This window comes from Heliangelus exortis, chromosome 4, assembly GCF_036169615.1.
Source record: "Heliangelus exortis chromosome 4, bHelExo1.hap1, whole genome shotgun sequence".
In the NCBI taxonomy this organism is placed as follows: domain Eukaryota; kingdom Metazoa; phylum Chordata; class Aves; order Apodiformes; family Trochilidae; genus Heliangelus; species Heliangelus exortis.
The window spans coordinates 36,126,183-36,154,180 of NC_092425.1; the positions used below are offsets into that span (position 1 = coordinate 36,126,183).

At 38.1% G+C, this 27,998-nt stretch overlaps 1 protein-coding gene across 3 annotated transcripts in view; it reads left to right on the forward strand.

Moving 5' to 3' along the window:
- Window positions 1–27,998, forward strand: part of KCNIP4 (potassium voltage-gated channel interacting protein 4) — a 282,505-nt gene that overhangs the window by 81,292 nt on the left and 173,215 nt on the right. The window contains exon 1 of one of the 3 annotated variants that reach the window (XM_071743840.1): window positions 19,774–20,822. The exons of the other annotated variants lie outside the window; for them this stretch is intronic. Within the exon in view, the coding sequence (XP_071599941.1) occupies window positions 20,723–20,822 (100 nt within the window). The 5' untranslated portion in view covers window positions 19,774–20,722. Of the gene's footprint in view, window positions 1–19,773; window positions 20,823–27,998 lie in introns of those variants that run through there. 3 annotated transcript variants of the gene reach the window in all.

Below are 27,998 nucleotides of genomic sequence, written 5' to 3' on the forward strand. Positions count from 1 at the left end.
GAATTTAAATTATACATATGTGCTGTATCAATATTGCATAAATGAATGCTTCCATCCATTGTACATCAGTGCTTTCACAGAAAACTATGGGGTGGTATAAGCAGTGCTGATAGAATGGTTAGCATGCAGCTAAGTGGTTTTAATTGTTATGGGGCTTTTTTGTTTGTTTGTTTGTTTGTTTTTTAAATACAAAATACTTTTACTTGCATTGAATGAAAAAGGAATTTCAGATAAAACAGGGGGAAAAAAATATAAATATATAAACCATGTGTTTTCTAAGGACTGACTGAAATTTTCCCTTCAGTTGTGCCTGTGTTCACTGGTGATCCAGGAGGGACTAGAAAGTCAGAAGTCCTTTCCCTTCTCTTCCTGGCTAAGGAGGTACCTGAGTGGAGGGCAGGAGGGAGGAGATCTGAGCAGATCCTGATGACAATTCCCTGGGAAGAGCAGGACAGCTCTGGGTTTTCCTTCTTCCTCCTTTCTTTCACTTGATTCTCTTTATAGGGAAGCAGAGCTAACGAAAATTTTGTGAAGGAAGATCACAAATGGTGTTGTGTGATCAAAGCATCCTCTCTGTTTAATTCAACACGCCTAATATTACAGGGGTAATATTTTTCTGCCTCCTGCCATGGCATTTCCCAGGAGATGTCCCTTTTATGCCTACCTGGGTCCTGTGATTTCCCCAACAGAGGCAAAGCTCTGGTGGATAAACTGTGTATTTATAAGTACAGTGAAAGCACTTCTGTCCTTGTTGGTCTTAATAATGAGCAGGATGCTTATTCTGCTCTGCCTGGATGTCAGCTTAATACTAAGGGCCTGAGTGGCTTTGCAAGACTGAAAACAATAAAAACTTTTAAATGAGCTTTCATACTTAATTTCTACTGGTGCCAAAAGAGTATGTGGATTGGCTGAGAGAAAAGTAATTTGACATAATTCTACTCGTATATGAACTAACAGAATATTGCAATAGAACACACTTATCCTTAGCCTTGTAACAAAGCTGACACTATAAAATCTTTGGCTGGTTTTTGAAAGATATTTTCTGATTTTTTTTAAGGGGAATTGTGGAGGTTTTCATTTGTTTTTAAACACTTAATGAGACATTTATGAATTATTTTTGTTGCTAGATACATACAACATCTCTTGATTCAGATAGCTGCAAGTGAACCAGTCTTCTGAAATGTCTTTAAAATGTTTAATCCCAGTGCTTCCCAGTAGCACAGAAATAAAAAGAAATGTTTTCTTAATGGGGCCTGTTCACATTTGAGAAAGATTTCTTTTGTAGAAACACAGGAGAGTGACATTAATGAAGCAACACTTCAGAATGACACTGGTGAAGCACACAGACAAAATCTGTGCTGCAGTTTCATTTATCCTTTTGTAAAAAATAATCTGTAATTTAAGAAGTGTATAATGCCTCAATTAGCAATGGTTTTTTATTGCATTCAGACAAGTATATAGAAAAGAATTTTTTTTGTTCTGCTTCTGAAGCAAGCATAATGCATTAAAATAGGAATTTATCTGTTTGTATGAAAGAGTTTTATGCTGTCACAGAAACAGGCAGATTACTAAATGAAATAGAATAATTTAAATAATTACTGTTCTGATTTTTCAGGATACATTCTGTCTGCAAGGCAACCATCTGTAAATTACAGTTTGCTGTCCTAGGTGTAATAAGAAATACATTGGTATACATATAATAAATGTTTGAACACCAAGAGTAAATTGACTTTATTTAGAAAAAACCCTTTAAATTAAGAGTGAAATTTCAGTATTCTGGGGACCGATTACAGTTTTAAGAATCTACAGTCTCTTCTCCAAAGACCTTTCAGTCCATATTTATATGTGTATATAGATATAATTTATATATTTATATATTATAACTATAATTATATAGTTAATGGGAATAAACACTGGTTCAAATTATTTGCTGATCTGTAAGCTTGTGATTACAGTAGCCTGTAAAATATTGAGTTAATTTTCTGTGCTTAGAAATAATGGAGCTGTGTGTCTTCAGGGTATATTATAAAATAACAGAGAAACTGAGTGTGTTTATAGAAGTTGGTTTGTAAGTCTTGGAGATATTTGGTAAGCAAGTGATGCTGGAGGAAGACAAACTGAATGCAGAGCATTCAGAATACAGAGAAAACTGATAAAGACCAAACAAAAAGAGAGAAACAGAATTATGAAGAGTGGTGATATAATGGTGACCATTGCAGGGGGAAAGTTTTGTGTTGAGTTTCTGTGCAGTGGTATGATGTGACTGATGCTGGTGTAGATCTGACCACCCAAGGACCTTTTTTTCCAGTTTCTCCTTCCACAGTGTCTGTCTCCCAGTCTGTCTCACATCTTTTACTTTTTTTGATGGTTGTGCAGACACTGCACTGAATTGCTGGTACAGCATAAGCCATTTCTGTTCATTCTTTGACTTTATTTATTGGGTATCCTGTATGAATAGAGCTGTTTCCCAGAGAAATTCATGAGTCAAGATTCTGTGTTGGCGGTGGTCATATATCACTATTTTAACATGTTTAGGTTGCTTTCCTATTTAAAGCACAAAACAGGAGCTGCTCTGGGATAGATGCAGCAATACCAAGGTGTCTAGAGAGTAACTCTGCAGAGGTACCAGCATTTTGGAACAGTTCCCTTAGTAGCTACAAACATATTTGGTCATATTTGGCAAAGATAGTGTTTGGCTCTAGTTAGGAACAGGTTGCTCCTAAGCAAAGGGCAGTTTGACTGAAACCTTTACTCTGCTTTTACTCAGGGTCAGTACCTTTGTCACATTTTCCTCCCAACTCCAGCTTGCATTTCGGATAGAAACAGCCCTTTTCATGACCAGTATTAGCCCTTTCTGAACATGTATCATTTCTCATTTTATTTGAAGGAGCTGAGAATGCTCTAAAAATAGATTTGTGAAATGATGGACAGTTCATGATTTGTTGGCATGGAATCAAGACGTGACAGAAGGGACCCAGCGAGCCAATTGCATCCTCACTGCTGAGGTTACCATGGAAGCTTTAACTCTTTGCACTCTTTTCATCTCTACTTGCTCACATAACTTCTGTAGTACACTTTAATTGTTATGGATGAAATGTATTTCATAGTGGAAAATCTGCCTGCCCACATTAACTGAAGCTGTCAGACACAATTTAGGTAGCTGTGCACAATCCATAAATTCTCACAGGAGAATGGAGATACCTCTGCCACAGTCTGGGAGGCAAAAAAGCAGGAGATGTGCAAAGTTAAAATGTAAATAAATACAAAATTTGTGTAAATGTAAATAAGCTTATATAGTAACAGTTTAAGGAAAAGGGTCTCCAGTGAGGAATGAAAAAGCAAGGAAAAAGTAAAATGGGGAAAATAAGGAAAAGTGGAATCTAATATGTCTCTTCATCTGGTTTCTTTGTGGTCTACAAGTATTCCATTTTTCACCCACACTTTAGTTCAATCTAAGCTCATTGTATCCTTATAACTCTGAATTATTATTCCTTTTCTGTTATTTAAAAGTGGTTTTCTCCCTCAGCTAAATACAGTATTTAATTTGAATTGCTCCTTATTTAATGCAGGTGTACCTCAGCTTCTTCCACAAACCCTTCCTCTATTTCTTCCACACGCAAGCATTGTATTCTACCTTTTCATCTTCACAGAGGAAAAAACAGCTTTTAAGACTCCCTTAAAATGTTGCACTTGCCCACTTGTTGATACCCAGAGTGGATGTAATGATAGGAACTGATTTCTTTTTAACTTCCTATTTTCTTAATCAAATAACAGAGAAGTCTGACAAAGGCTGTAGTGTGCCTGCCCTCTTTCCATTTCTCATATTCCATTAGCCTCAGGCTAAAGAGAAATTTTGCATTATCAGCATGTAGGTAAATGGCAGTATTTAGTGTGTCTCATTTCTGGGACAAATTGTCCTCCATTTCTCAGTACTTAAACCCCAAGGGAATATTCCTTTTCTCTTTACTACTATTGACTGCAACCCAACTAAGAGAGATCAGACTTACAGTCAGGTTCCCTTTGACCTCTCCAATAGCAAACAGATAAATGCATCGCATTCTCTTCCTCTGCCTCTGAATTTTCTTCTGCCATATTTCAGCACCTTCCTCTCTCACACACAAACACTAAGTATTAAAAAAGATGCTTGGGATGGAAAAAGCAAATTTACTTAATTGTTTACTAGCACCAGAAAGATCTGCTCCACTTTGACTTAAACCCACAAAATAAATGTCTTCTGACTGACTGGTTTGCATTCATAGTGGTTATAACTGCTCCTCATGGCACATAATGCCATAATTTGAACTGCAGTGTGACAGCCAGATCCAGCTAGAATGGTCTTGTCTTTCTCTGCATTTAATGCATTGTCACAAGATCTATTTATTCCATGGCTTCAGGGATATCTCTTTGCCTGAGCACAGTTTCACAAATCTGGGACTTGTTTGCAGCTCCCAGACTTTACAGCCATGGATAATCTCAAAGTTTTAGCGTGGATGGAAAAGTAGGGGTACAGTGATTTGTTGGAATCTCCTGAACATTAGATGGCTTATTTAGGGAGGTAGCTCCAGTCAAGCTGATATGGCCACCCGAAACTCTCAGATAATTTTTTAGCAGGTGACCTTCTCTAGGACTGTGTGATTGTGCTGTGGGCAGTTCTGTGCAGAAGTCCACGGGGTTCTTCTTGCCATGGAAAATGCTGCACCTTGGCAGATCAACAGCAGGCCTGGCCTGGCAGGCAGGACATGTCCCAGCTTGCTGGTCTCACTATATGTGTAGTAATTGGTCAGTTTGAGAGGGTTTGTTATCAGTTTTGTACATTTTATGGATTCATATTATGCATTTGCCAGAAGGTGTTCCTATAGCATTTGCAATCCAAATCAGAACTCATCATAGCTATAGGCTGTGCACATAAATTTAAAAATTTATGAGCCTGTGATTTCTAAGTGCTCCCAGGCTTTGCTTTCTCACAGTCAAGATGAGTAGAGAGCTGTGAACTAAGAGGCTTTAATTCTGCCATTACTACAAAGTCAGAAATTCTGCTGATTTTCATTCTCATAATATAAAAATCTAAAGTTTGTCAGCACAAAAAAGTGTTTAGTTTAGCCCAGCCAGTGCAGTGCAAAGTGAGGAGAGATGGTTAATAACAATTAGACAGTTAGGATTCAGCTCCTTCATTCTGGGATGTCTTCCACTTGATCCTTACAAGGATTGGAACAAGATTTTATATCACTTTGGGATGAGGTTGGTACTAAGGCAGTGCTAAACTGAGTTATTCCATTCCTGATTATTTTTAACTTCAGGATTATTAGAAGCCTCTGTGTCATGTAGCATCCTGTACGATTTCATCCAGAACATCTTTCACATATTTGGTTTTAAAGACTTTGTGAGCTTCAACAGTTGATTAAGCCATTACAGTTGAGATTCCATGTGAGGAAACTCCTGGAGATGACAAATTTTTTTACAGATTTTTGGAGAGTCTCTTATCTTAACCTCATAGTCAACTGTTATTCTATAGAATAAAAGCCTGCTTCTGCCTTTTCAAATCACTTTTTTTTCACAGCACGAGCTGTACTCTGCCTTCTCTTTTTCAGTCTTTCACATCACAGTAACACACATAGAGCAATTACAGAAATTGCAACAACAAAATTAGAGAGATGTTGGAGACACTTCAACCTTTATTATAGCAGATAGTCTGAATAAAGAGGGATGGACAACAGGATATGCAGGCTGTACTTTTGGCTCTATAACTGTGTTATAAAAAGCAGTTAATTACCTCCAGTTTGTTCCCCTTTCAAAGGTGAACAACAGATATTCTTGCAAAATACTATTGAGAAATACTTTGAGATTATGGGGAAGGTGTCAAGTCCTGTGTGCTCCTGGTCACAATATGGGAAGAGCAAATATGTGCAGAAGTGAAGCAGTTTCCAGAATACACAAATATGTTGGTGAAGCTGAATTCATAGCAGACATTGAAATTTCCTTTGCACAGAATCCAACTCATAGAGAAAGATATTTACTGAGTTAGGTGCTGCTTGTCCTCTCAAGGTAAAATACCAGATCTCATTATCTTCTTCAATAAACCACATTAACAATGAGGTCTATTGGTTTTCACAGTGTTATTATTGCTGGTATCCTGATCACATGAAGTGAGCTTAACTGTGTTCACAGGATTTTGATAAGGATGCAACAGGATATACAAATGAGTCCTTTTCTTAAATTTAAAATAAAGGAGAAAAAGAAAAGAAACATAATTGAAAAGCTGTGACTCATTACTTTTCAAAACTGAGGTGCATGCCTATTCATGTACCTTCTATTTTTAAAAACATAACAGCACTCTAAGGCACTCCATCAGCCCATGTTGCAGCAAGCAGAAATATAAAGCTGAATTTTGTTTGTGAACATCCTTTATGTGGCATTATCTGCTATATTAAAAAATCCCAGCCTAAATGAGGACCTGGGTTTCAATCAAAACTGTGTTTTTGGGATGGTAGTGAGAAGAATGGGGTGGGTTGCTTTTTCTGAAAAAGAACTGAATCATACTTACATAAGGTAAATTTTTTATTTGACTACAGTTAGCAGGAATGCAAGGTGCCTGTTTTCAGAGTCACTAAAGGCTTGTGTTTTTTGCTTATCTGTTTCTGCAGAAAAAGGAGTTATGGCAAGCAGGTTTTCCATTACTGTTTGTGCTGCCCCATGGAGATGCTAACAGCTGGGAATAGTCCTCTTCCACCCCTCATCACACAAGCTGGGCCCAGGTTTCCAAATTATGAGAGACATTACCTGCCAATATGAGCAGAGAATTCTGACAGGCAGCATTTTCTTTGTATTTTATGCAAGTGTGAATGATTATATTGGTCACAACTCTTGTGTACACCCACGAGCCACATCTAGGGCAGGCAGCAGAGCTGCCCATGGGAGGAGATGAGGCCCCTTCCTTCAGGACATGGTCCTGCCTCTACTTCCAGAGTAAATAACCACTCTCTCTATTCAGAGAGAGCATCTTTTTTTGGTCGTACCAGGTACCACCTGGTGTGGTGACAGGCCAGTCTTGTGGTGCCAGCTTGCATATAGCTCTGATCTCCTTGGTGTGTGTAGTGACAGTGCCCTGGCAGGGAGAGAAGGCTTGAAGCCATAGATCTTTTGTGTAAGACATAAATTAATAACTTAGTAATTAGAACATTATAACCAGCAGTTGCCTGTGTAAGCTAATGAGTAACTGCATAGGAATTTGTAGTAGTTGTGACAACTTATCAGTCCTCTACCTTCAGGCTACAGCAATACAAGACTGACCCACAGAGGAAAGTTCCTTGTGACCACCTGCTCTCCAAAAGCACCACCAACACCCTGCAAGGCCAGGACACAGCTGGAGAGAAATAGTATAGGATACCACCTTCTCTCTTTTCTCTTTCATTTTCAGTCAGTGAAGTCAAACAAAAATCAGGAAGTTAAAATGGGAAGCATCAGCTTCAAAAAGAGAGAATTCTCAATCTGCAGTTCTCAGCAGGCCTTGGTCACCTTCTTTCTCATGCTAGCATGTTCATATTAAATCCTAAATACAAGCATGCAGCATGCCCTTTAGTAGTCCAGTACTAAATAAATGTCATATGGCATTTTAAACTGGGAAAATTTTGCACCCATTTTGTACTTTCAGAAAGGGCTGTATATAAGAAACCAATAGCAAATTAAGCCCAGGACCTTTGGGATCACTGGTTTATGTAGGTCTTGTTGCTCACAGATTGTATTACAGATTGTATAGTGGTCTTGCTTGTTTGTGTGTTTTTAACCAAGCCCTTTTGATTGGGAGAAGAAGAAAAGACATTATCTCACATATTATTCTCCTGATCTCTTTGAAATTATAGAATCACAGAATGGTTCAAGTTAGAAGGGACCTTTAAAGGCCACCGAGTTCCAACCCCTCTGCAGTGAGCAGGAACATCTTCAACTGGATCAGGTTGCTCAGAGCCCTGTCCAACCTGAATGTTTCCAGAGCTGGGGCATCTACAACATCCATGGGCAACCTGTGTCAGTGTTTCAACACCCTCATTGTAAAAAATTTCTTCCTTGTCCTTTCTAGTCTAAGTCTACCCCCTTTCAGTTTAAAATCATTACCCCTTGTCCTGTTGCAACAAGTGCTGCCAAAAAGTTTGTCCCCGTCTTTCTTACGGGCCCCTTTTAAGTAGTGGAAGTATTGAACTCTCAGCTCTTTGTATTCAAAGTGGGATTGGGTCTACACAACAGCAGAAGTAAAAGTAAGTCCAGATAATTCTTAGCACAATTTCTTTGGACATCTCTCTTCTCTAACAAGATATGATCCAAACTCAGCCAAACCTTTTTTTTTTTAATTGTGAACACAGATGCACTGGAAATCCATCTGTCTTTTTGGATGCTGTCCTGCTTTCCAGCATCTCTTTCAATTCTGCTTTTGGATGACCCATACTTCATTTCTACTTGATTTTCATATAATTTATCCTGAACCCAGCAGTAGAGCTCTCTAGGGTTCACTAAATCACACAGAATGGAAATCCAGACACAGAATCTGCTAACATGCAATGAGACAGTTGTTCAGGGCTTCTCTCTGTCAAGTCAACACATTCAAGAACAGAATAATTTGTATGTTGACTATTTGGTTGCAGCTTCTTCAGCACAAAACAGATTCTCTGTTGGGATACAGAAGTCTTCCGAAAGAGTTCATGAGGTCAGAAATATATATTTCAAAATTCCCTGAAATGGGTCCTGGCTTAAAACTTTGTTGTGGATTAAGTGGTCTCTCCAGCCCAAACCAGACACTGCCTTTTCTTGAATAATATATACAAGGTGTGTAATTGGTTAAGCAATTCAGGAACCCTATGGCTACCCCTAACTCCATTTGTCTTTCAAGTAATGTGGTGCCTAAAATGCAAAATCATTGTGCATTCTTTGTATCTGCAAAGGATTTCTGGCAGGACTTTCTTTTCCAGTGCAGTGGACAAACAGACTTTGAGTCTCCATGTGCTGTTTTTTTTCAGGGAACATGATCTTAGTACAGATCCATATGAGTCAAGGATACATTCTGACCTCCATCAAACACTCTATACCTCAGATAATTTTGCTGGCTGCAGCTTATGTGAAGTCGAGAAGCCAAATGAGCTGATGGAAACAGTGGTATTTAATGTTTTCCAAACAAAATAGAAAACATGTCCTCACCAGACTTTTTGTTTCAGTCATGTTCCACTTCAATAGAAAGCTTAGATGCTTTGCATCATTTTATTGGTATTTATAATTTAGATTATGATATACCTGGGATGATTTTCTGAATGTATAGAACAACACAGTCAATGCTTAGGGAACCTTTTAACTGACATGAGGGAAAATAGAAGAGTAGAATGTAAAAACAAGGTAGTCAGCATTCAGTTTTAATAAGAGTTACATTTTCCACAGCTGTGGAATAATTTACAATTTATTCTGGATGATTCTGAAATTTCTACATTTGTATGCTAAGAAAAATGTGTTTTCCAAACCAATATTTTTCCTGTTTTGAAAAACTGTTTTAAAAATAGGCAGAACATTTTAGATAATCAGTTTTCTGATTTAAAAAAAATACTCCAGAGCATTGCAAGTAGGATGCATAGGAAAGGCCATATGAAAATTGATTCACTGTTTCAAAGAACTGTAGTAGTTCGGTTTAAATTTTTTAGCCCACATCTGCTTCTGTGAGGGAGATTTACAAAGATGTATGAAGACAATAAATGGGTTCAAAGAGTAGCAAAAAGAGTGGGGGAAATACAGTGCTGGGGTCACGGGTCAGTTTTTCTAGAGAGTGATAAAGTATTAGAGTACTTAAAGTACATATTTCTAACTCTTACTGTGTTCTTTTAAATGTCTGTCAGGAAAGTGCAGTGAAGAGTCTGGACTAGGTGGGTTCCTAAGAGCTCTTCAAATTCTACAGCTTTATAATTCTGAGTCTGCAGACTTTGAAAAATATTTTTAGTTGATGTTTCTCTCAGCACCAACTTTATAAGCTGTATTTTCAGTCTGTTTTCCCCAAGGAGTATTTTCAGTTTGTTACTGCTGTCTTGCATAGGCTGTCTTGCATTTTCTAAGAATTTATTCAACTTCTGTGAATCCACTTCTGAATCTTGAAGTGTGAGGTCTCTATGTATTTCACTGGCAGCAGAGTGAGGTGCATCTTTGAAGGTTATTAAAATGTTACTTTGGTTTCAGGTAATTATTATATTAATTTTTTAACTTGACACTTCTACTTATGTAACAATATGAAGTAGTGATTTGGGAATAGGACAGATTTCAAAGCTTCATGCACAGAACAAGTTTCACCAATTTAAGTCATTAGAATGAAGAATGGCTCCCTGCAAACTGCAATTTTTCAAAATGTCTCAGAATTTATTCTGGATCATTGCAAATTGTCTTTATACGAAAGGAAAAAAGCACCAGTCTGGTAACCTTTCCTGTATGCAGAAATTCTTTGATTACAGGAGTATCTCAAAAGCTCTAATTAACCTAGTTAATTAAGCACACTATTATTTTTACAGGGGCTGGCACTTAGTTTAAATCTATTAATAAGCCAAAAAGCTACATTCTGGTTTGTTTGGATTTTTTTCTACCATTTTATCCTGTATTTCTCCATTCCTACTTAAATAACATGTTGTAAGACCACCTAGCAAGGGTAGAACGTAAATAGAACTGTAAAAAAAAAAAAACAAACCAGGTGATGGAAATTCAGTTCTTCCTGTAGTCAAACCCAACACGTGTGGTTTTTTTGTAAGCAGGGAGAAACTCCCTATATAGAAAAGGCAGAACTGTCAATAAGTTCCTGGTGGAAAGCCACAGCATAGATGTTTGGTGTGGTGTACATCACTGGTAATGCACTGAAGATGGAACCCCCAGCCATGGTTGAACATAGACAATAAAATAGAATCCTAATATTGAATGGGTAGAACACTGGATACAGTTCATACTAACATGCTGGTCACTGAGGAGGCAAGGTATGTTTCTGTATTTTGATAAAATCAAAGAAGCTTTGTCTTACTGTAGCAGTATTTCTGATCCATCCATTGCTGGACAGTGTAGGAAAGATTACACTGATATTTCACTTTGACAGTGAGATACTGGGTAGGTATTGATGGTTAATGTGTCATGGCCATAAAGAACTGATCTGAGGTTGCTGTCACTTTATACACAATTAAAGTGTCAAAATACAGAAATCTGTGGCTCAACTGCAAGATAGCCTCTACTGCAATAACAGTTCAGAACAAAACTTGGAAAAAGCAGAGGCAAACTTGCTCCTTGTGAATTGTTGTTCATATTTCAAGTGATTTCAAGCTGGGGACAAAGAAGAACAATGAGAAATTTGTCCAAAGGAAGAAGCTGCAGAACAATACATGTTGTTAGTGATTGGCAATGTCAGCAGGAAATAGTGGCAAGATACAACAGAGCCAGAGAAAATGATAAAAAAACTATACTGACCTGAAAAGCACTACAAGCAATGAGATGAAAATATACTGCTTCCAAAATAAAGTCACACAGAACTCCATCAACACAAAAATAGTTAAGCCCACAGGCCATGGCAGGCAGATGGCAAACAGGCATCTACAAGTCATGGGTTTAGGTCTGTAGGGTTTCTAGAGGTATAACCATGGGAACAATCCTGGCTTTATTGCTGGGAGTTGGAAGACCTGGAATGGGATACTGTGCAGGTTTGGATGGATGTGTACCCAAGCTCCACTCTGCAAGATCCTTTCAGTGAGGAAGCAGCGGAGCCTGCATTAGGGAGAAGGTGGATACTGGGACTCAGAAGAAAATTTATCTTGCCATCTTCACCTGGGTTGTCTTCCTCATGTGCAGCAAGACTGGAAAAAGCTGGTGGACTCTGCTCCAGCTCTGCTGCATTACATTGCTGTGGAAGAGCTGTCTATTGGCAACCACCTCTGCTCCTCTGGCCCTCTCTGCCAGAGATCTTTGCTTTCAATGTAGACCTCAGATTTTTCTTTTCTGGTGCAGAACACTGCAAATGTGTCAGAAGGATATTCCTCAGGTGGGATAAAAACCAAAGAGTAGATGAAGTTATTAAGAAAGAATTTTGCATTTGAAGCACATTGGTAATGCCAGAGAATAATGCAAGATATTTTTAAGTGCTTCCACATAAAGGGAAACATTCTTTTTTGTTTGTTTATTTCACTCTGCAGAATACTTACCACCTGACAGACAGTGGAAATGAACCCCTTCTCTGCCATGTAAAGGGACAGACAGCTGGGTGACAGTTTCCCTGGGCCATCATGCCCCACATGCAGCCTCTGTCCTTACAGTACTCAACCTTGCTACTTGAACAGACCCTTTTATGTTTTCAACATGTGAGGAGAAAACAGGGGCTCCCTCACTCTATGGTATCTGTAGTGCTAGCAGTGCTAATAACAGTAGCAAAAAGTCTCATGGAAAAAAACTCTCATCTTGCTTTGTTTCATGAGACCTCATCCTTTAAAGCTGGCAGAACTGGGCCATTCAGAGCCCTGAAGTGACCATGCCTATGGATGCCTGTTCTCTTTTCTTGCTCTCTCCCTTTAAATTACCATAGCTCTGGTGTATTGTTTTCATCCTTTGTCCTGTTTTTTTCCTGAGGAACAGGCACATCTACCCATTACCTCTACTTTGTCATGTCCATGGCACAAACCAGAACTCTGGTTACCTACAGGACTAGTTTATGCACAATGAAGTAGAGGATTTGCACAGATCCCAGTGTCATTTTCATGGTGGAAGAGAATATGAGGATTGGCCATCAACAGAAAAACTAATGAGGTGTTCAGAGAAAGCAGTTTGAAATGCAAAATAAATAAATACCTAATTATAGTGATCAGATATCCCACTTGGTTTTTGTTTGTTTTCACAAGTGAGGTGCATTAAATGTCGTATTTCATCTTGATCTACCTTTCTGAACTCCCTGACATATTCAGAGCTCTCTTCATCATCTGTTGCCACTGAATATAAAAGAAAATCAAATATTAGCTGGTCTTTCGTAGAAATTCTCGTAAGATATGACAATTAAAGAGCAACACTTTTGACTCATTGAAAGATGAAATATGGAAATAAATTTCGGTTACTTGTTTGTTCTTTGTGTCTCCACTGGGCCTGTCTTTTCTCTTGAAATTTCCATGCCATTTTGGAAGGTTACCAGCTCAAAAAGAAACACATTCAACTCTCCAAGAGGAGAAGGTGTAAGTCAGGACCTAATCTTTCCAGTGCAGCAAATCTGAATTTAAATAAAAGCAGCTTTCAAAAAGTAGACAGTGATGAGAACCAATAGAATTACAAATTATTTAAAAAGAAGTCATTTTTCAGCATACAGGTGAGCACTTTATAAAGAAAAGTAGTCACTGAATATGAAGGAGTGTGATAATAGAGGAAGGAAGTGGTGACATGGGCATTTATTTGCAGAGAGGAGAGGGAGAGAGAATTTAGATAACAAGAACCTCCTGTCTAATAATTTAAGAGTAGCTCTGCAGATTTTAGAAATGTTGAAAGTCTCTAAGCCTTGGTGCTCAATGCACCAATGCACAGAAATCTTCTGCTCATTTAGAAAGGTCTCTCTGGACTGCCGCACTGATGTTTGTTTCTGTACAGCTGTTCACAGAAAAGGGACACCTATTCTTGTCAGCTTATTTAAAACAACCATTAACAGTCATTGCCTATCAATGAGATAAACATTACTATTGAATATATGCTTGAAGTAAGACATTTTTGCACCATGAGAAAAAAGGGTAGATTTCCCCTTGATTCTTCAGGCACCTTGCAGTGAGTTTCTGTAATGTGATGGTTTGGCATCAGCCTCATACTGAAAATAAATTCCTAGCAAGACTAAGACTGATATTTGAACCAACAAGCTTTGCTTAGGCACGTGGATTTGCTTGTATCAGGTTCATACATGGTAGAAGTCAGCAGGAAAGAAATTAGGACATGCTCTTGTTAGGAAGAAACTTGTTGGGCTACTTCATGGTATTCCAAGTAGGGTAACTGGGCAGAGCTGAAAACTGAGTGTATCTGTCAGTTTGCTTCATTTCCTTTATCTTGGGTAGCTTTTTATAGTCCATCTGAGAAAACAAAACAAAATAAACAAAAAAACACAACAAAAATTCATCACAAACATTGTCACTCTTTTGTTCTGTTGTTTGTCTTAATAGAAACTTCTGGGCAAAGCAGCAGCTCACCCTTTGGATTAGGAACACATCCTAACAGCCCACTAGTGCTTAAACCACACTGTTCAGTAGAGAGTGAATTCATATTTCCCTGGCTTTTTGATTCTGGTTTTGTTTTGTGGTTGTTTGGGGGTTTTTTAAACTGAACTGCTGTCTTGCTTGAATCTCTCAGGCTGTTTTCCATAGGCATATGAGCTAGGCTTGCCTGTGACTTTTTACTGTTGATTGGCATTATAGTCTCTTGTTGTCTACAGTAAGCTACTAATGAACCAACAAGGGATTAGGAGAAAAAGTCTGGCGAACATCCACATGCTGCATCAGCTGAACTGGGGAACTCTTCTGTCAGTCTCTTATTTTAAGGCTGTAGATAAATTTTCTGATCATATTTATGATAAAGTTTACTTAATAAAAAGTTCACAGCCAAAGTCTGCAGGAAGCTTGAGAGATTTCCATTAATATGCAGCAAAAAAAAGGGTATCAGAATGTATTTCTAATTTCTAATGATTTTTCTACTTATTCATCATGTGTTTCCACCCTTTTCTATCTGGATTGAAATTTGACCACGTTGTGTCATAGGATTCTCACCCTCTGTCCATAGCTGTGGGTTCAAAAATGTCACCATCCTCATGCTGTGTGTCACCCAGACTTTGTAGCACAGGGAGAACAGATCTAAGTAACGTTTCAGAATATTAAGGGACTGTATTAAGAGGCAGCAACATTTCTTATGAATAAACCCTAACTTGCATATAAGAGGGGCCAGCTTGAGTGGGTTAACAGCTCAATGTTTTTAGAAGTCAGTAGTGACTGGGTAGGGTGGTAGTATGGTCTGACTGGCCTTCAAGGTGATGGTGATTGTACATGATGAAGTGGATCCCTCTGAAATGTAAAGGGAAGGCTGAGTTAGTTGGGAGGTAAGCCAGGGGGGTGATCTTGGCTGCAGCATTCTGAGTGGGTAGAGGCACTTCACAGACCAAAACCATCAAAGTCTAAATGAAAAGTTGAGTTGTCTGACAGGGAAAAAAAACTACTGAATTTTAGAGCTGTTAGACTGAAGGCAAAAGGTTTGAAAGTACAAAGGGATAATTAAGGCAAGATAATCAGATTATCTGCAGGGCTGCAGGACTGACACAGCTAGGAAAATTCAGTGAGCTTGAGTAGTCATGAGCTTGGGTTCACACACTTACACCTTAGCAGAACAACAGAGTCTTTGGAACAATATTGAATGTAATGGAGATGTGGGTTGTACTGACACAGGCCTGATGCAGCACAGTGAAATAAGCTGCTGGAGTCTTGCTACCACCTGTGGCATCCCACAGCAGGGTGAGGTATTGAACATGAAGTATTTGAGGCCATGTGTCACCCAGAGAAAATTAAATCAAGTGTCATAAAGCACCATCCCTTGACTCACTGTGATTTTCTCAACATTTGAAATGAAGCTAACTTCATTAGCTTCTCATTCCTGAAGATGCACAGGAGTTTTACAAATGACAGTTAATAACTTGCTTGTAATTCTCTGTCACAGGACTTTCTCTGTAGTTTGGAAAATGATCAATATATTCCCTCAAGTGCAAGCCCTTGAAAAATCATCAAGTTTCTTAGGAGAAAAATCCTTCCTAGTAAATAGATGGCACAAACAGATCATGAGAACAGTTGAGCTTCATCTGTGGAATTACAGCAGCCCAGTATTTTTCAGCTTCATTTTCCACAGAGTTTTAAAATACAGATGTCTGACATTTTTAAGACATGGAACCTTTTTGAAGACCTTTTTTTCCTTTAATGAGGTTAAAGGTCCTTCAGTAAAGAAAGAGTTAACAGAATGGTGGTTTTCCATATGATGACAAAATTTCTGTCTTCTCATGACATATCAGTCATGGTCACAGTTATGATTACACCTGCACCATTTTCCAGGAATGTGCCCTGCTAGATCCAGGGAGCCATATTTTCTCTGTATGGAACAGGATGAACTTGAGATAGAAGTTCATTTTCAGGTCTCCAGAATACTCACGAAGTATTCAGAAGACAATTTAGAATATCTGACATATTGATAGTTTTTTGTGCTGCTCCTGACATTTACAGGAACCCAGTATTTTTTTAGACTGATGTTATGATGTTCTACAAATCTTGAGGTATACTATTCAGCTGGGACTACATCTCAGTTGGCTGGTGAGGATGTTTTATGTCAGAGTTTTTGAAAAGCTTTCTTATTAATATTGTAATGCGTAACATTTTCTATATTAATCAGTTCTGTAAAGTTACATCTCACCATCTGAGTATATCCTAAGTGAGAACAGCCAGAACTTCTGCTTCAGGACTGCATCCTGCTCCCCTTCCAGTTTTGCTCAGTGATTTGATTATCTAGAAAATTTGGTAAGGTTTTGTTTTGGGGTTCTTTTATTTATTTTTTGTTTGTTTGTTTGTTTTTTAATTACATTTATGTTGAAGCTTGTTTCTCTTAATGTTCTATGACAATAATAAATTTAAAAGACAAAAATAGAGACTAAAATGTATATTAACAATTAGCTGCTGAGATAATAAAATATTTGCATGTACAAGAAATCAAGATTCTCTGGCCCATTTTCTCCTTTAGAAAGGGTTTTTTACCACTATTAAGATTAAAAATATAAATTTATTTTATATAACTACACAGAATAAATATTTTAGTTATTTTATTGGACGTTGGAATATTTACTCAAAGCTGTTCTTAGTAAAATAGGAGAAAAATATTATTTATCTCTGTAATAAGTTACAGGGGCATCACATCTAAAGCAACTATTAGATTGCTTTAGCTTTACAGCATGATTTTTAGCCTTATATGCGTGTTTAAAAATATTATCTAGGTTATTCTCAGTCAAAATCAAGAAATTGTTGTTTCTATTACAGGTTCTGTTCTCAGACTTTATACATGCCATGGGGTTCCCACTGATGCAATTGCCTTTTCAGCTTCCCCAGGGTCTGTTAGTGCAGCAGTGCATGCCTGCATCCTCGTTTGCTGCATGCAAAGTCATCAAGGTTGGCTCAGGTCACAAATCTGAAGCTTTTAAACAAATCCAACTGCTTTTGACATAGGCAGTCCAGGCTCTCATAAACTGTTTCTGTAGGAGGTAAGGAAAATCAGAGGATAGTAACCATCCCCATGGAAGCCATGGTGAAAACCTGAGAGCTTAATGAATCCAGATGAATGTGAGCCCATAAGAAAATGAAGTGGAAGGAAGAAATATAACCATTGCTGAGTCTCCATCTGTAGACTTCCTCATAACTTTTCATCCTGAATTGATTTGGTCTTTTTTAACATTAAGATTTCATGATATATAGCATTAAGGAGTAGCAGTATGATTAATGGTATTAAGGATCTTAGTGACAGTAATGTAAATAGAGTCATTCTATTGAGAGACCTGTCAGAGGATGACAAGTGACAGTTTAGATATGTCCCTTGCTCAAAACATAACCAGTGACATCAGTTTAATATATTTACTCTCATGATAAAAACCAAGAACCTGCAGAATGCTTTTATGAAAAGAGACAGCATCTGTAGTACTTTCTAGGGTGAAACCTTTTATCTGCAATTATATTTAAGAAAAACACAGCTACGTGCTGTTGTGTACAGAACACCTGTATGACATTATAATTTTTCTTTTTTTCCACTGTCGTTTCCTGCATTCCTACTTGCAGACCTTTCTGAGTTTAATTCCACAATATATTAAGGCATGAGTAGTAAGATGAGAAAGAAAATAGGGTTTCAGTATTTGCAAGTATGCTAGTTATATTCTTCCTGTCATATTTTGATAGAACTGCATGGGTAAATGAAGACCACTTTCTTTTTTTATTTTTTTTTTTTTAATGGAAGGCAAAGAAGAAACCAACAGACCAGTTCTCTGGAGGTACTTGGTACTTGGAGAAGTATGTGGTACTGGTGGAAAGGTCTTGGAGAGATAAAGTTATGGTATGCAGTTTGTAACCTTGCCTGTCAATAGCTTCAACTCCATTTTCAAGCAGGTAGGAATGTGAAGATCAGAGAGAGCTTTGTGCTGTTTTGCATTCCTGTAAGAGAAATATTTTTTTTTAAGTTTTATAAAGTTTTGCTAAAAAGCAATGACCTAAAGAGGGACGGTATGTTTAACTGCATATTATATTAGCTGTATGTATATATATAAAAAAAAGATTTAAAAAAGGAGATTCTCATGGCTGTTTCACAGAGCTTGAGCAACCTGAGTTCAGTCACAGCTTTCTTGCAATTCCATAGCCTTCCCTAGAGATTATTATTTTTATTGAGCTTTGTCACCCAAAACAAATTCCTTCTTTTCTTCTGTACTTTTCTGCTCTGCCTTGGAAGAGGTGTCAGAATTAGCCATAGCTCCAGTAGAATTACACCACTGGGAAAACCTGTTTATTTTGCTTGTAGCTGAGGAGGCAGATCCCAGGCTGTGGATCTGCATCTGCATATTTATCTGCTCACCACAAGTGGTGGGGTTTCTGGGGCAGTGGTAGCCCCGTTCTTTGCAGAACTGCCACCACAAGCTCTGCTTCTCAGTTTTCTGCTCTTGGCTCTGAGAAAGTGTGACTGTTGCAAAAATAGTTAATATAGGGTCTTCTGAAACATTGGTTTCATTTTAAAATAAACTTGGCCTTTTCAGTAGGCCAATATTTATAGCTTTCATTAGAAAGCTATTAATGAACATGATTGTGTCAGTTGTGGTGGCAATGTTGCATGTACCTAAACACAACTTGTATCAACCTTTTGAGTAAACATGCATGGATTGCAGATTTTAGGTTGCTGCTGATGATAAATCAGCCCATTTTAGTCCCACATTGAAGGAGTATCCTTAAAGCCATTGACAAGATGGCCTTGAGGGAAAGATATTTAGCTTTGTTTGGAACAAAGGTCAATTAAGAGAAAGAATGTAAGGAGACAGTCTGCAGGAAATAAAGGCAAAGATACCCAAGGAAAAGCAGAAATGAAACGAATACAGTACTTAGAATGGAATGTTAAACCTGAGGTTTACTGACAGGAAAAGTCCAAGCAGCTTCAGGGAGTCCAGTCTCAAGAAAAAAAACCACAGAATAGTCACATGTGAGTGTTACATTGTGTGGATTTATCCACTCACTGTAGAAAAAAAAGGTACCTATATTGTATCTGTTAGTCCCTTTACTCCCACTTAATTCCCCTGTTTTCAGTAATGGTAACACCCATCATAATGCAACTATACCTGAGCGACTTAGATGTTGCTGCCACTTCTCACATGACACAAGGATTTTTTTTTTTCAATCTTATCCAAGAAAGGAAAGACAACCCAGCCCTTGGCAGTAATTCATTCCAACCACGTGGGGGGCAGTACTCTACCAGACAGGATTAGATCTGTTGCAATTGTTCCCTTGCTCATTTTCTGCTGCGATAGAGATGCAGTTTTTCTAATGTAAATTCCTTCTTAGATGAATTATTAAGGGATTTAAAGAGCAAATCCTTAGCCATGAACAGAGTTGTGTCAGTGACAGTGTCAGTGCTGCAGGCTGTTGGATAGGCCACTGGCTGTTACTGGTGTGAGTACCAGTTCAGCCCTGTGGTTAATACGTATTTCAATGTTTTCCGTGAAAAATACTTTGTTTAGCAAATATCGGTGAAGTGAGAAATTGTCAAAAACAATGAGCTTGTTTTTTCCTTCTCGGTCTGTTTTTCTTTTCCCAATTTTTGCTTTCCAAAGAAGCTCGCGTACTTAATAAGCCTCAGAGAATTGGAGACAGCATATTTGTTGGGTTTTTTTTTTTTTGAATTGCAAAGAAAAAAAAAAACCAAAAAAACTCTCAACACACTGCTATGTATAGGATCGATGTATTCCTTGCCACATGCAACAGTCTCTTATCTCACAGCACTGAAGCAGCTTTTTTTTTTACCCAGAGAAAGTAACTGAGAGTTAAGTCACACCCCGCCCAAATCCTGATCTCCGGACCAACTCGGCCAGGTCAGAGGGTGCCCCTCGCTCCGGCTGGCTGTGAATACACCTGCAATCCCACGGCAGCGATTTCACTCCAGAATCCTCCCCCTGCCACTCTCCCAGCCCCTTCCCTTCCCTTCCCTGACTGCCAAGGCCTCCGCTGGCCCCCTCCGCCCGAGCCGTGTCCCGGCCCCCGCGTTGCCCGGGCAACCGCCTCCCCGCACACTCGCTGCTTGCCCACCGCCCGGCCCGGCCCGGCTCCGGTCCCGGTTCTGGTCCCGTCCGCCGGTCCGGTTGTCTCCCAGATGTGCATCCGGCGCTCCCTGCGCGGCGTTTTCCCCGGTGCCATCTCCCCGCTGACCTCCCGGGACGTCCCAGGCCCTTCACCCCCCGCCTGGCCCTGAGGGACCCGAAGAGGCTCCCGGCGGGCCGCGGGTGATGCGCCTGCCCCCGCCGGCCTCCGCCCGGGCAGCCGGGATGGATTCCCTGCCGCTCCCCTCCCGCTCGCCCCCTTCCCTCGCAGGAGCCTTCTGCACCTAGTTTGATGGCTTTGCAAAGACAGCCAGGCAGAGGAGCACTTTTCACAGTGGCGGTGGTCAGACCATGACCTAACTCATCATGAACTTGGAAGGACTTGAGATGATAGCAGTTTTGATCGTGATTGTGCTTTTTGTTAAAGTGTTGGAACAGTTTGGGCTGATTGAAAAAGGTTTAGAAGGTAAGGGAGCGTTGTTTTTTTTTTTTTTTCAGTGGCTTGTCTTTTGGGTTTGTTTTGTTTGTGGTTTTTTCCTGTTATTCTCTTGCGGCGATGCGAGGGGCACCTGTAACACGGATGTGAGACACAACCTGTGTCACCTGGAGGGCGACAGGCACATCTGGTTGGGTGGTGTGGATGTTAAAGTTGTGGTGATTTGCTTTCACAGGGAAAAATACACAGAATACATCCTGAATGCTGCAAGTCTAGACTTAGACGTTAAACAGAGATAAATGCCTTGAAATCTGAATGTTTTATTCCTACTTTTAAACCTGGAAATTTAAAGTGATGGGGGGCCAAGCAGATTTCAGGATGTTAACATACAAAATGCGGTTATATTGCCTAAAATATTGTCTCGTAATATATCAAAATTGTTTTGTAATCTGTTCACGTCAACATGGTCTGTGCTGGGATTGTTATAGTACCAAGATATAGTTTTTATAGTGTTTTAAAACCTGTTGAATATTTAATTTACTGTTTACGTTTTTAAATGTGCTTGAGGAAGAAGAACTACAATACTGAGATTCAAAATAAACAACTGTAACATTCACTTAGGGCAATCAAGTGCAAGTTTTATTGCTTGATGCTTTGTTTATCTTAGATCACCTCCTTTCTCTTTAGCAACAGTTTTGTGTATAGAGCAGTAAAAATGAAAAATAAGCTTTATTTGTTTTAAATGTGATTTTTGTTTGTAAAAGCTAGTGGAATATTGTTTATTTGTGCCTTATTTCTCAAAGCATTGTTATTCTTACCATAGGAGGAGTTAGTCTAAAAACCCCACTGATTTCATCGTGGTTGATAGTGTAATGATATTCATTGCATCCCAGGGCTTTATTAGCTTTCAGACTTAAATGGTATGATTTTCAAATACTGAAGAAATATTGTATTCCTAAATCTTCCTGGCAACTAGCACTTGAGTTCAGTGTATATACTTACGCCTGTGAAAAGGGGAACTTTGTTGACTGAGAGATTGTGGTTTCGTGTGTTAACAAGTGAGAATGTAAGAGAAATTTGCTCCTATGGAAAGGTCTAAAGTAATCCTCTCTATGTAACCCTTTCAAGAAATAGAGTCTTGAAGTAATTTTAAATAAGGAAGTTCACTCAACTGTTTCTCTGCCTGGGCTCTGTCTTCTGTGGACTTGCTATTGATTACAGGATCTGAAAACCCTGCAGGGACTCACAAAAATGTGGTTTTGTAAGGAATTTAGGTTTCAATTAGAGTGCGTTATATTGAGTTAAAATGACAACAGAGAGATTCCCTTCAAGTGTATCACTTTCTGCTTTTATTTTGTTTTGAGTTCAACTCTAAATAGAAATGTCAATCAACTTGAGAAGTCTTATGAAATCTTATCTCCAGGATTAGAGGCTGCAGAGATCAATGAAAAAAAAAACCAACAAAACAAAGCAAAAGTGTTATTTACTTTTTAGTTTGGTTGTCACATCTGGTCAAGATCCCTGGCAAAATTTAGCTCTTGATTGTTGTCTGTGCTTGTTTTTATGGCTGTGGAAGCTGCTAATAGAAAGATAACTACAAATACAGGGAAGCTGCCTGCAAGTGGTTGTAAGATTTCTGTAAGAAGTAAGTTTCTCCTGCAGCTGCCTGTTTTGCCTGCCTCACTGTCAAAAAAAAAGAAAAAAAGTCCAAGGCAGTCTGCTTGTGCATGGAGCCCTGAAGTTTTTTCTTACCTAGTGCAGGACAGGTTTCCAGCCTGTCAGCTAGATGGAACCACAGGAAGACAAATATGACCCATTGCTCTGTTGTGTTCCACTGCTGTGAATGAGATAACAGGCATGGTACATGGGAGTCAGGTAACAGATATGAACAGTGATGTATGAAAATGGGGCTCAGCTACATGCACAGACTTCTGAATTTGTTTTCTTGGAGTTGAGAAACAGGGGAGGTTTATTCCTGATTTCTTGAACTTGAGACTTAAAGACCTGAATTGATTACAGAAGAAAAAAAGAATATTTAGGCACTTTTACTAGGGTGTTAAAAACAGTGTTATGGTTTAGGTATAGGATCAAGGCTATTCATTTCCACCCATGAATGAAAAAAAATGTATGCATTATATAATTGTGCAAATATTGGAGATGTTTTTAAGTAGAATGGTAAGAAAAAATGAGTTTTACAAGCATATTTTGAGTATCCATATACTTTTCCAGAAATCAGTGAGGAATCTGGTCACAGTGCTCTGAAATCAGTGAGGAATCTGGTCACAGTGTTCTGAAAATGCTGTTTGTTTTAAGGACATTTGCAGTCATCTGGTTTTGGATATGATATATCCCCTCTTTTTTTTTTCCCCTCAAGGGTTAGTATATCTCAGTGAAAGCTTTATTGATGTTTCATCCAAATGAACAGTTTATGGCTTATAAAGCACATCCTACCTCTGTCAGTACCATAGATTCAGTAATAATCTGTTAACAGGCTGCACCCAATGCTAAATCTGAACTCTCTAAATCAAACTGCAGCTTTGGTAGTTTGGGTTTCAGAAGTAGCCCCTACCATGGTAACAAAAGCTTGAAGTCAACTTATCTTCCTTCCTACACTGGTTTAGAATTTTTCTGAACTTTGTGAGCCACTTCTATATTAATTTAGAAGAATCAGTGGCAATTTATGTAAATCAGTAGCAAAATCTTTTCCTCTTTTCAGTTTCATAGGAACTATCATCTGCTTTCTTCAGACTATTCAGTACAAATTATCTATATACTAACAGTATGCAATTATGAAAATAATAACATATTTTCAGAATAAAAATTGTATGTGCTTGCTTATGCTTCTTTTCTGAGGTACTGCACTAACTTAGATGATAACAGTTCCCTTTCTCTGGTTTTTCCCAGTTGCCTGGAACTGCTGAGTGAATTTGTTGTTGTAGGAGAAGTATTTTCAAATAGATGTTTTTAATATTGTATGACAGCTCTTAAGGCGATAAGTAGCAGAGCAGATTTATGGACTTTTGTGGCTTGTGGGCTGTAGAGACTTATCTCTATTTTAAATATTATTTTATGATGTATTGCACTCACACAGGTAGCAGTATGCTTTCTGTGGTTTTGCCTTGCTGCCTTTAAGTGCTGAGTGGCCTTACTGTTGTTATAAAAGTATTTGCAAAGAGATGTCTTTAATATTGTATGACAGCTCCTAAAGTGATAAGTAGCAGAACAGATTTATTCACTCTCATGGGTTGTGGATAGCACAGATTTTGTCTCTAGGTTAAATATTTAACTCTGCACAGATTAGGCTATGTCCTTCTTCATAAACTTTAATCATTTTCTAAACCAGTATTTATTATGTTTAGGGAGAGCGTATTGATATTTAATGAGGAAAGTTTGTTCATACCTAGATATAAATTTTAAATTAATCATATGTCTCGTATGACAGGTTTTTCCAAGAGTCTTTCACAATTAAAATGAGATATAATAACTGAGCATGTCAAACAGACAGTGTGTTAGCATCTTAAGATGCCATGTTCAGGATATCAGTTCATATGATTCCAGTATGCTTTGAGTATTTTCTGAAAATATTGTGAACTTCATATAAAAGGATCATATTAATTTGATAAATATATGAAAGAGGTTTTGTACATAGGTATTTTTCTTCTGTGTCAGTTATTATGAGAAAATTGCTAGAGGCAGAATGGTTGAAGCATCATGAGATCAGCCCTTTCCTAAATTAAAATGCTTTTGTACTAATGTTTCTTGGGGGACTTGGATTGATTTTCAAAAGCTACATAATTTAATAAGAAAGTAAACAGCAACATAAACTCCTCATCCATGTACACGCTGAAACCTACACCACTAGGGATAAGGTAAAGCATATAAATGATCAAAAATAAGAATACCCATTTTTGTTAGGAAATGCTCTCAGAAAAATTAGTACTTCTAACAGGAAAAAAAATGGCATGGGAATAGTTATATACACACTGTGAAATGTTCCATGTTTTATTGGTATCTGTCTTATGTCCTTGCTTAGGAGCCCTAAGAGTAGCAAGAGCAGAACTTTATAGCTAAAACTGTAGTAATTGAATGAAATTACTGAAACATTTGATTCCTCTAAAATGTCAGAATAATTTCTAATCCCATTGTAATGACCCCATTGACAGCTTCTCGATGAACAGAGCAAAACCGTGGCCACAGAGGGAGTTGCTTGTGATACTCACAACCATTTTGACTAGGACTGGAGGTAACTGGAAAAAAGTCTAGAGTTACTTGTGGTTTCTCTGAAATTAGCATCTACTGAAGCTGTTTTGTCACCCAGGCTGTCATCTGCTGGGAATGTCAACATTTCTACATTGATGTCCCTCTTTGCTGTGTTGTAGAAATAGGGGTATATTAATTTCAGAGGGTCCATACTGACTAGTACTTCGTTTGAGAAATGGCCTGTAATAAGCACAGAGGCTTTTCTGCCATTTTTCTTTTCCTTGATGTCAAAGAGAGTTATGCACAGAATTATGAAGTACAAAAGCAATCATGGACCAATATAGGAAATGATTAGCCAGAGCTGACAGCGTGCAAAAGAAAAAGAGATGATAGAAATTTTAGAATTAGCAATTTCAGACATTCCTTAGAAGTAATTTGTTCAATTAAGTCTTCATATATAACAAGATAAATTGAATTAAAACATCTGTTGAAAAAACAACTCAGATGCAGATGAGTGAGCAGTTGATGGAAATCTTTATGTAGTTTTTCTTGATTAAATATTTCTGCTCAAACAGCACCAGGAAGACACTTGTAGGCAGCAGTATGTATTGTAGTTGATTTGAAGTTATACACACAGGAGCACCTGCCCAGTGTCCATACTACATGATTGATCTGCAGGACACTACAAGGCAGAATGAATAAGAGGAAAGCTCTTCCCCTTCTGTTTTTTTTTTAATAATGTAAGTCTCAAGTTATGGGTAAAGTTTTAAAACCAAAACAACAACCGAAAAAAACCCCACAAACCCAACCAAACAAAAAAGACCAACCCAAAACCCACAACCAACCAACCAACCAACCAAACAAAAAAAGCCAAAACCAAAACAACCCAAAAGGAAGAAAATAAGCTTGCAAACCAAGGAAATTTGTGATCAGTGCCTTCAGTCCTTAGTTGCCAGCTTTAAGCAGTCTGACATTTCCAAATCATCCTCTGAAGGCTGGGCCTTTGTTACTGAAAAGTGTCCCTGGGTCAGTCTCTGCTTCTTTTCTCAAGACTAATTTTCACTCCCACCACTAAAATGCTTGTCTAATGCTTTACATCCACAGAGATAAAAAGCAGGTAAGTACTGTAACTGCAAATGGAGATGTCAAAGAAGTAGATGGATAATGAGCACAACACTCTTGAGTTATCAGTACAATACCTTTTCCAAACTATTTTTGAAAAAAGAGCAAAAATATTAGACCCAGCTAAGCAGAGAGTTCATCAAAGGGCTCTCAGCTTTCCTCAGTGGGTGGATGAGGACACAGGACTCATTCCTGTTGCAGTTTGGTTATTAGTTTTCTCATACAGAATAGGACTTTGTGTAACTGGAAATTGTGTCCCTTACTATGAAATAGAAGACTACTAGAAGCTTATTGCTCAGTTTTGCTTTTTTGTAATTTCAGGTGATAACCTAGAGAATTTTATGACAGTAATCTAGGTGTGAGAAAGATGTTCTGGTATGGTTTATCTCCCAGGAGGAGACAAATTCTGATATTTACTTCCTCTCCTTCCTACTGGCTACTCAGTTTAGAATTTTTATTTTCAAAGTGTGTTCAATTTACTCTCTTTGAATAAGAAAATGATGCCTTCATGCTGTCAAAGAGCCACCACAAGTTAACAAAAATTGTACACTGTGTGGTGTTTTCCTATCACTGTAAATGCCTTTACTTTTATATATTCTCCAGAAGGCTGAATTATCTTTTAATGAAAAATCTATAAATGCCTTCTTCTTACATCTATGGACTCTTTTCTTTCACTATTACACTATCTTAGCTGTCAGTAAATGTGGGTGGTACAAATTAAAATATGCACAATTCGTTTGTGCATAATTTTGGTTTTGAGAGCATTTATTACTTTTCATTACTTAAGGCTGAATTACTTAAAAAAAAATAGATCTATGTCTTTTTTATCATCAGAACCCAATAAAAGTTAAATCGTTGTTTTGTATTTTTAAAAGCAAGATATTTGGAGCTAATTAGTTTTGTGATCTACTGAGTAAGAGAGTAAACATTTTCTAAGAACACAATTTTGTCAGTGATTAGGGGGAAAATGGCATCCAGAACTTTGTAGGCAGAAGTAAGTAATCTGAGTAGTAAAATAAGATGCACCCATTGTGTTTAAGCATACAATAGTGCTAATAGCACTTTCTGCACTTTTATTTCTGATAGAATACAAAATACTTTACAACAGTAAATAGAATTATCTCCTGTTTTATGCAAATATACAGGGGCTCCAGGCAACTCAGTGTGGTTCAAGAGGTCGCTGACTGCAGGGGGTTTGGAATAGATGACCCTAAAAGGTCCCCTCTAGCCCAAACCATGATTCTATATCAGGAAAATTAAGCCAGAGATTAGGAAATATCACCAGGTGATACATGAAATAAAAAGTTGTCAGGTCACATGGTTTAAATTCCTGCATACCTCAAGGCAACAAATGTCATTCTTTGGCTTTCATGATGAACCCCTTCACATATTTTAACTAAACCATGAAATCTGTTTGCTGAAAGGAGCACGAGTGATTTTTTAATTATTTTTTTTTTTCTTTTTCCAGTTTGGGGTCTATCCATTTGCTTTGGTGATAAATTATGAAAGTCATGGGCTTTAGGTGGGATGACTCTAAAGCCTTTTCATGTTCTGAGAATGGCAAGGGAAGAAGGAGCGATCAATTTATAAAAGATCACTTTTTTTAAAAACCTGTCATATTCTAGGTTTTTTTCCCCTTATGTTCACCTAGGGATTCATTGGTTTGTTTCTCTTCATTAGTCCCAGTTTGCCCTCCTTTTTAAGCAGGCAGTGTATGTTTTCTGGTTATTAGCTCAGTGTCAGTCATTGGGTTTATGTCTCAAAATCTGGAAGGTCATGTACAGGTCTGTGGTGACATCCTTGGTAATGTGAACTGCAAGTTTATTCCTAGAGCTTTAGGGCTTTCAACAATGGGGTTTTGCCTTATGTAAGGTTTCTATACAT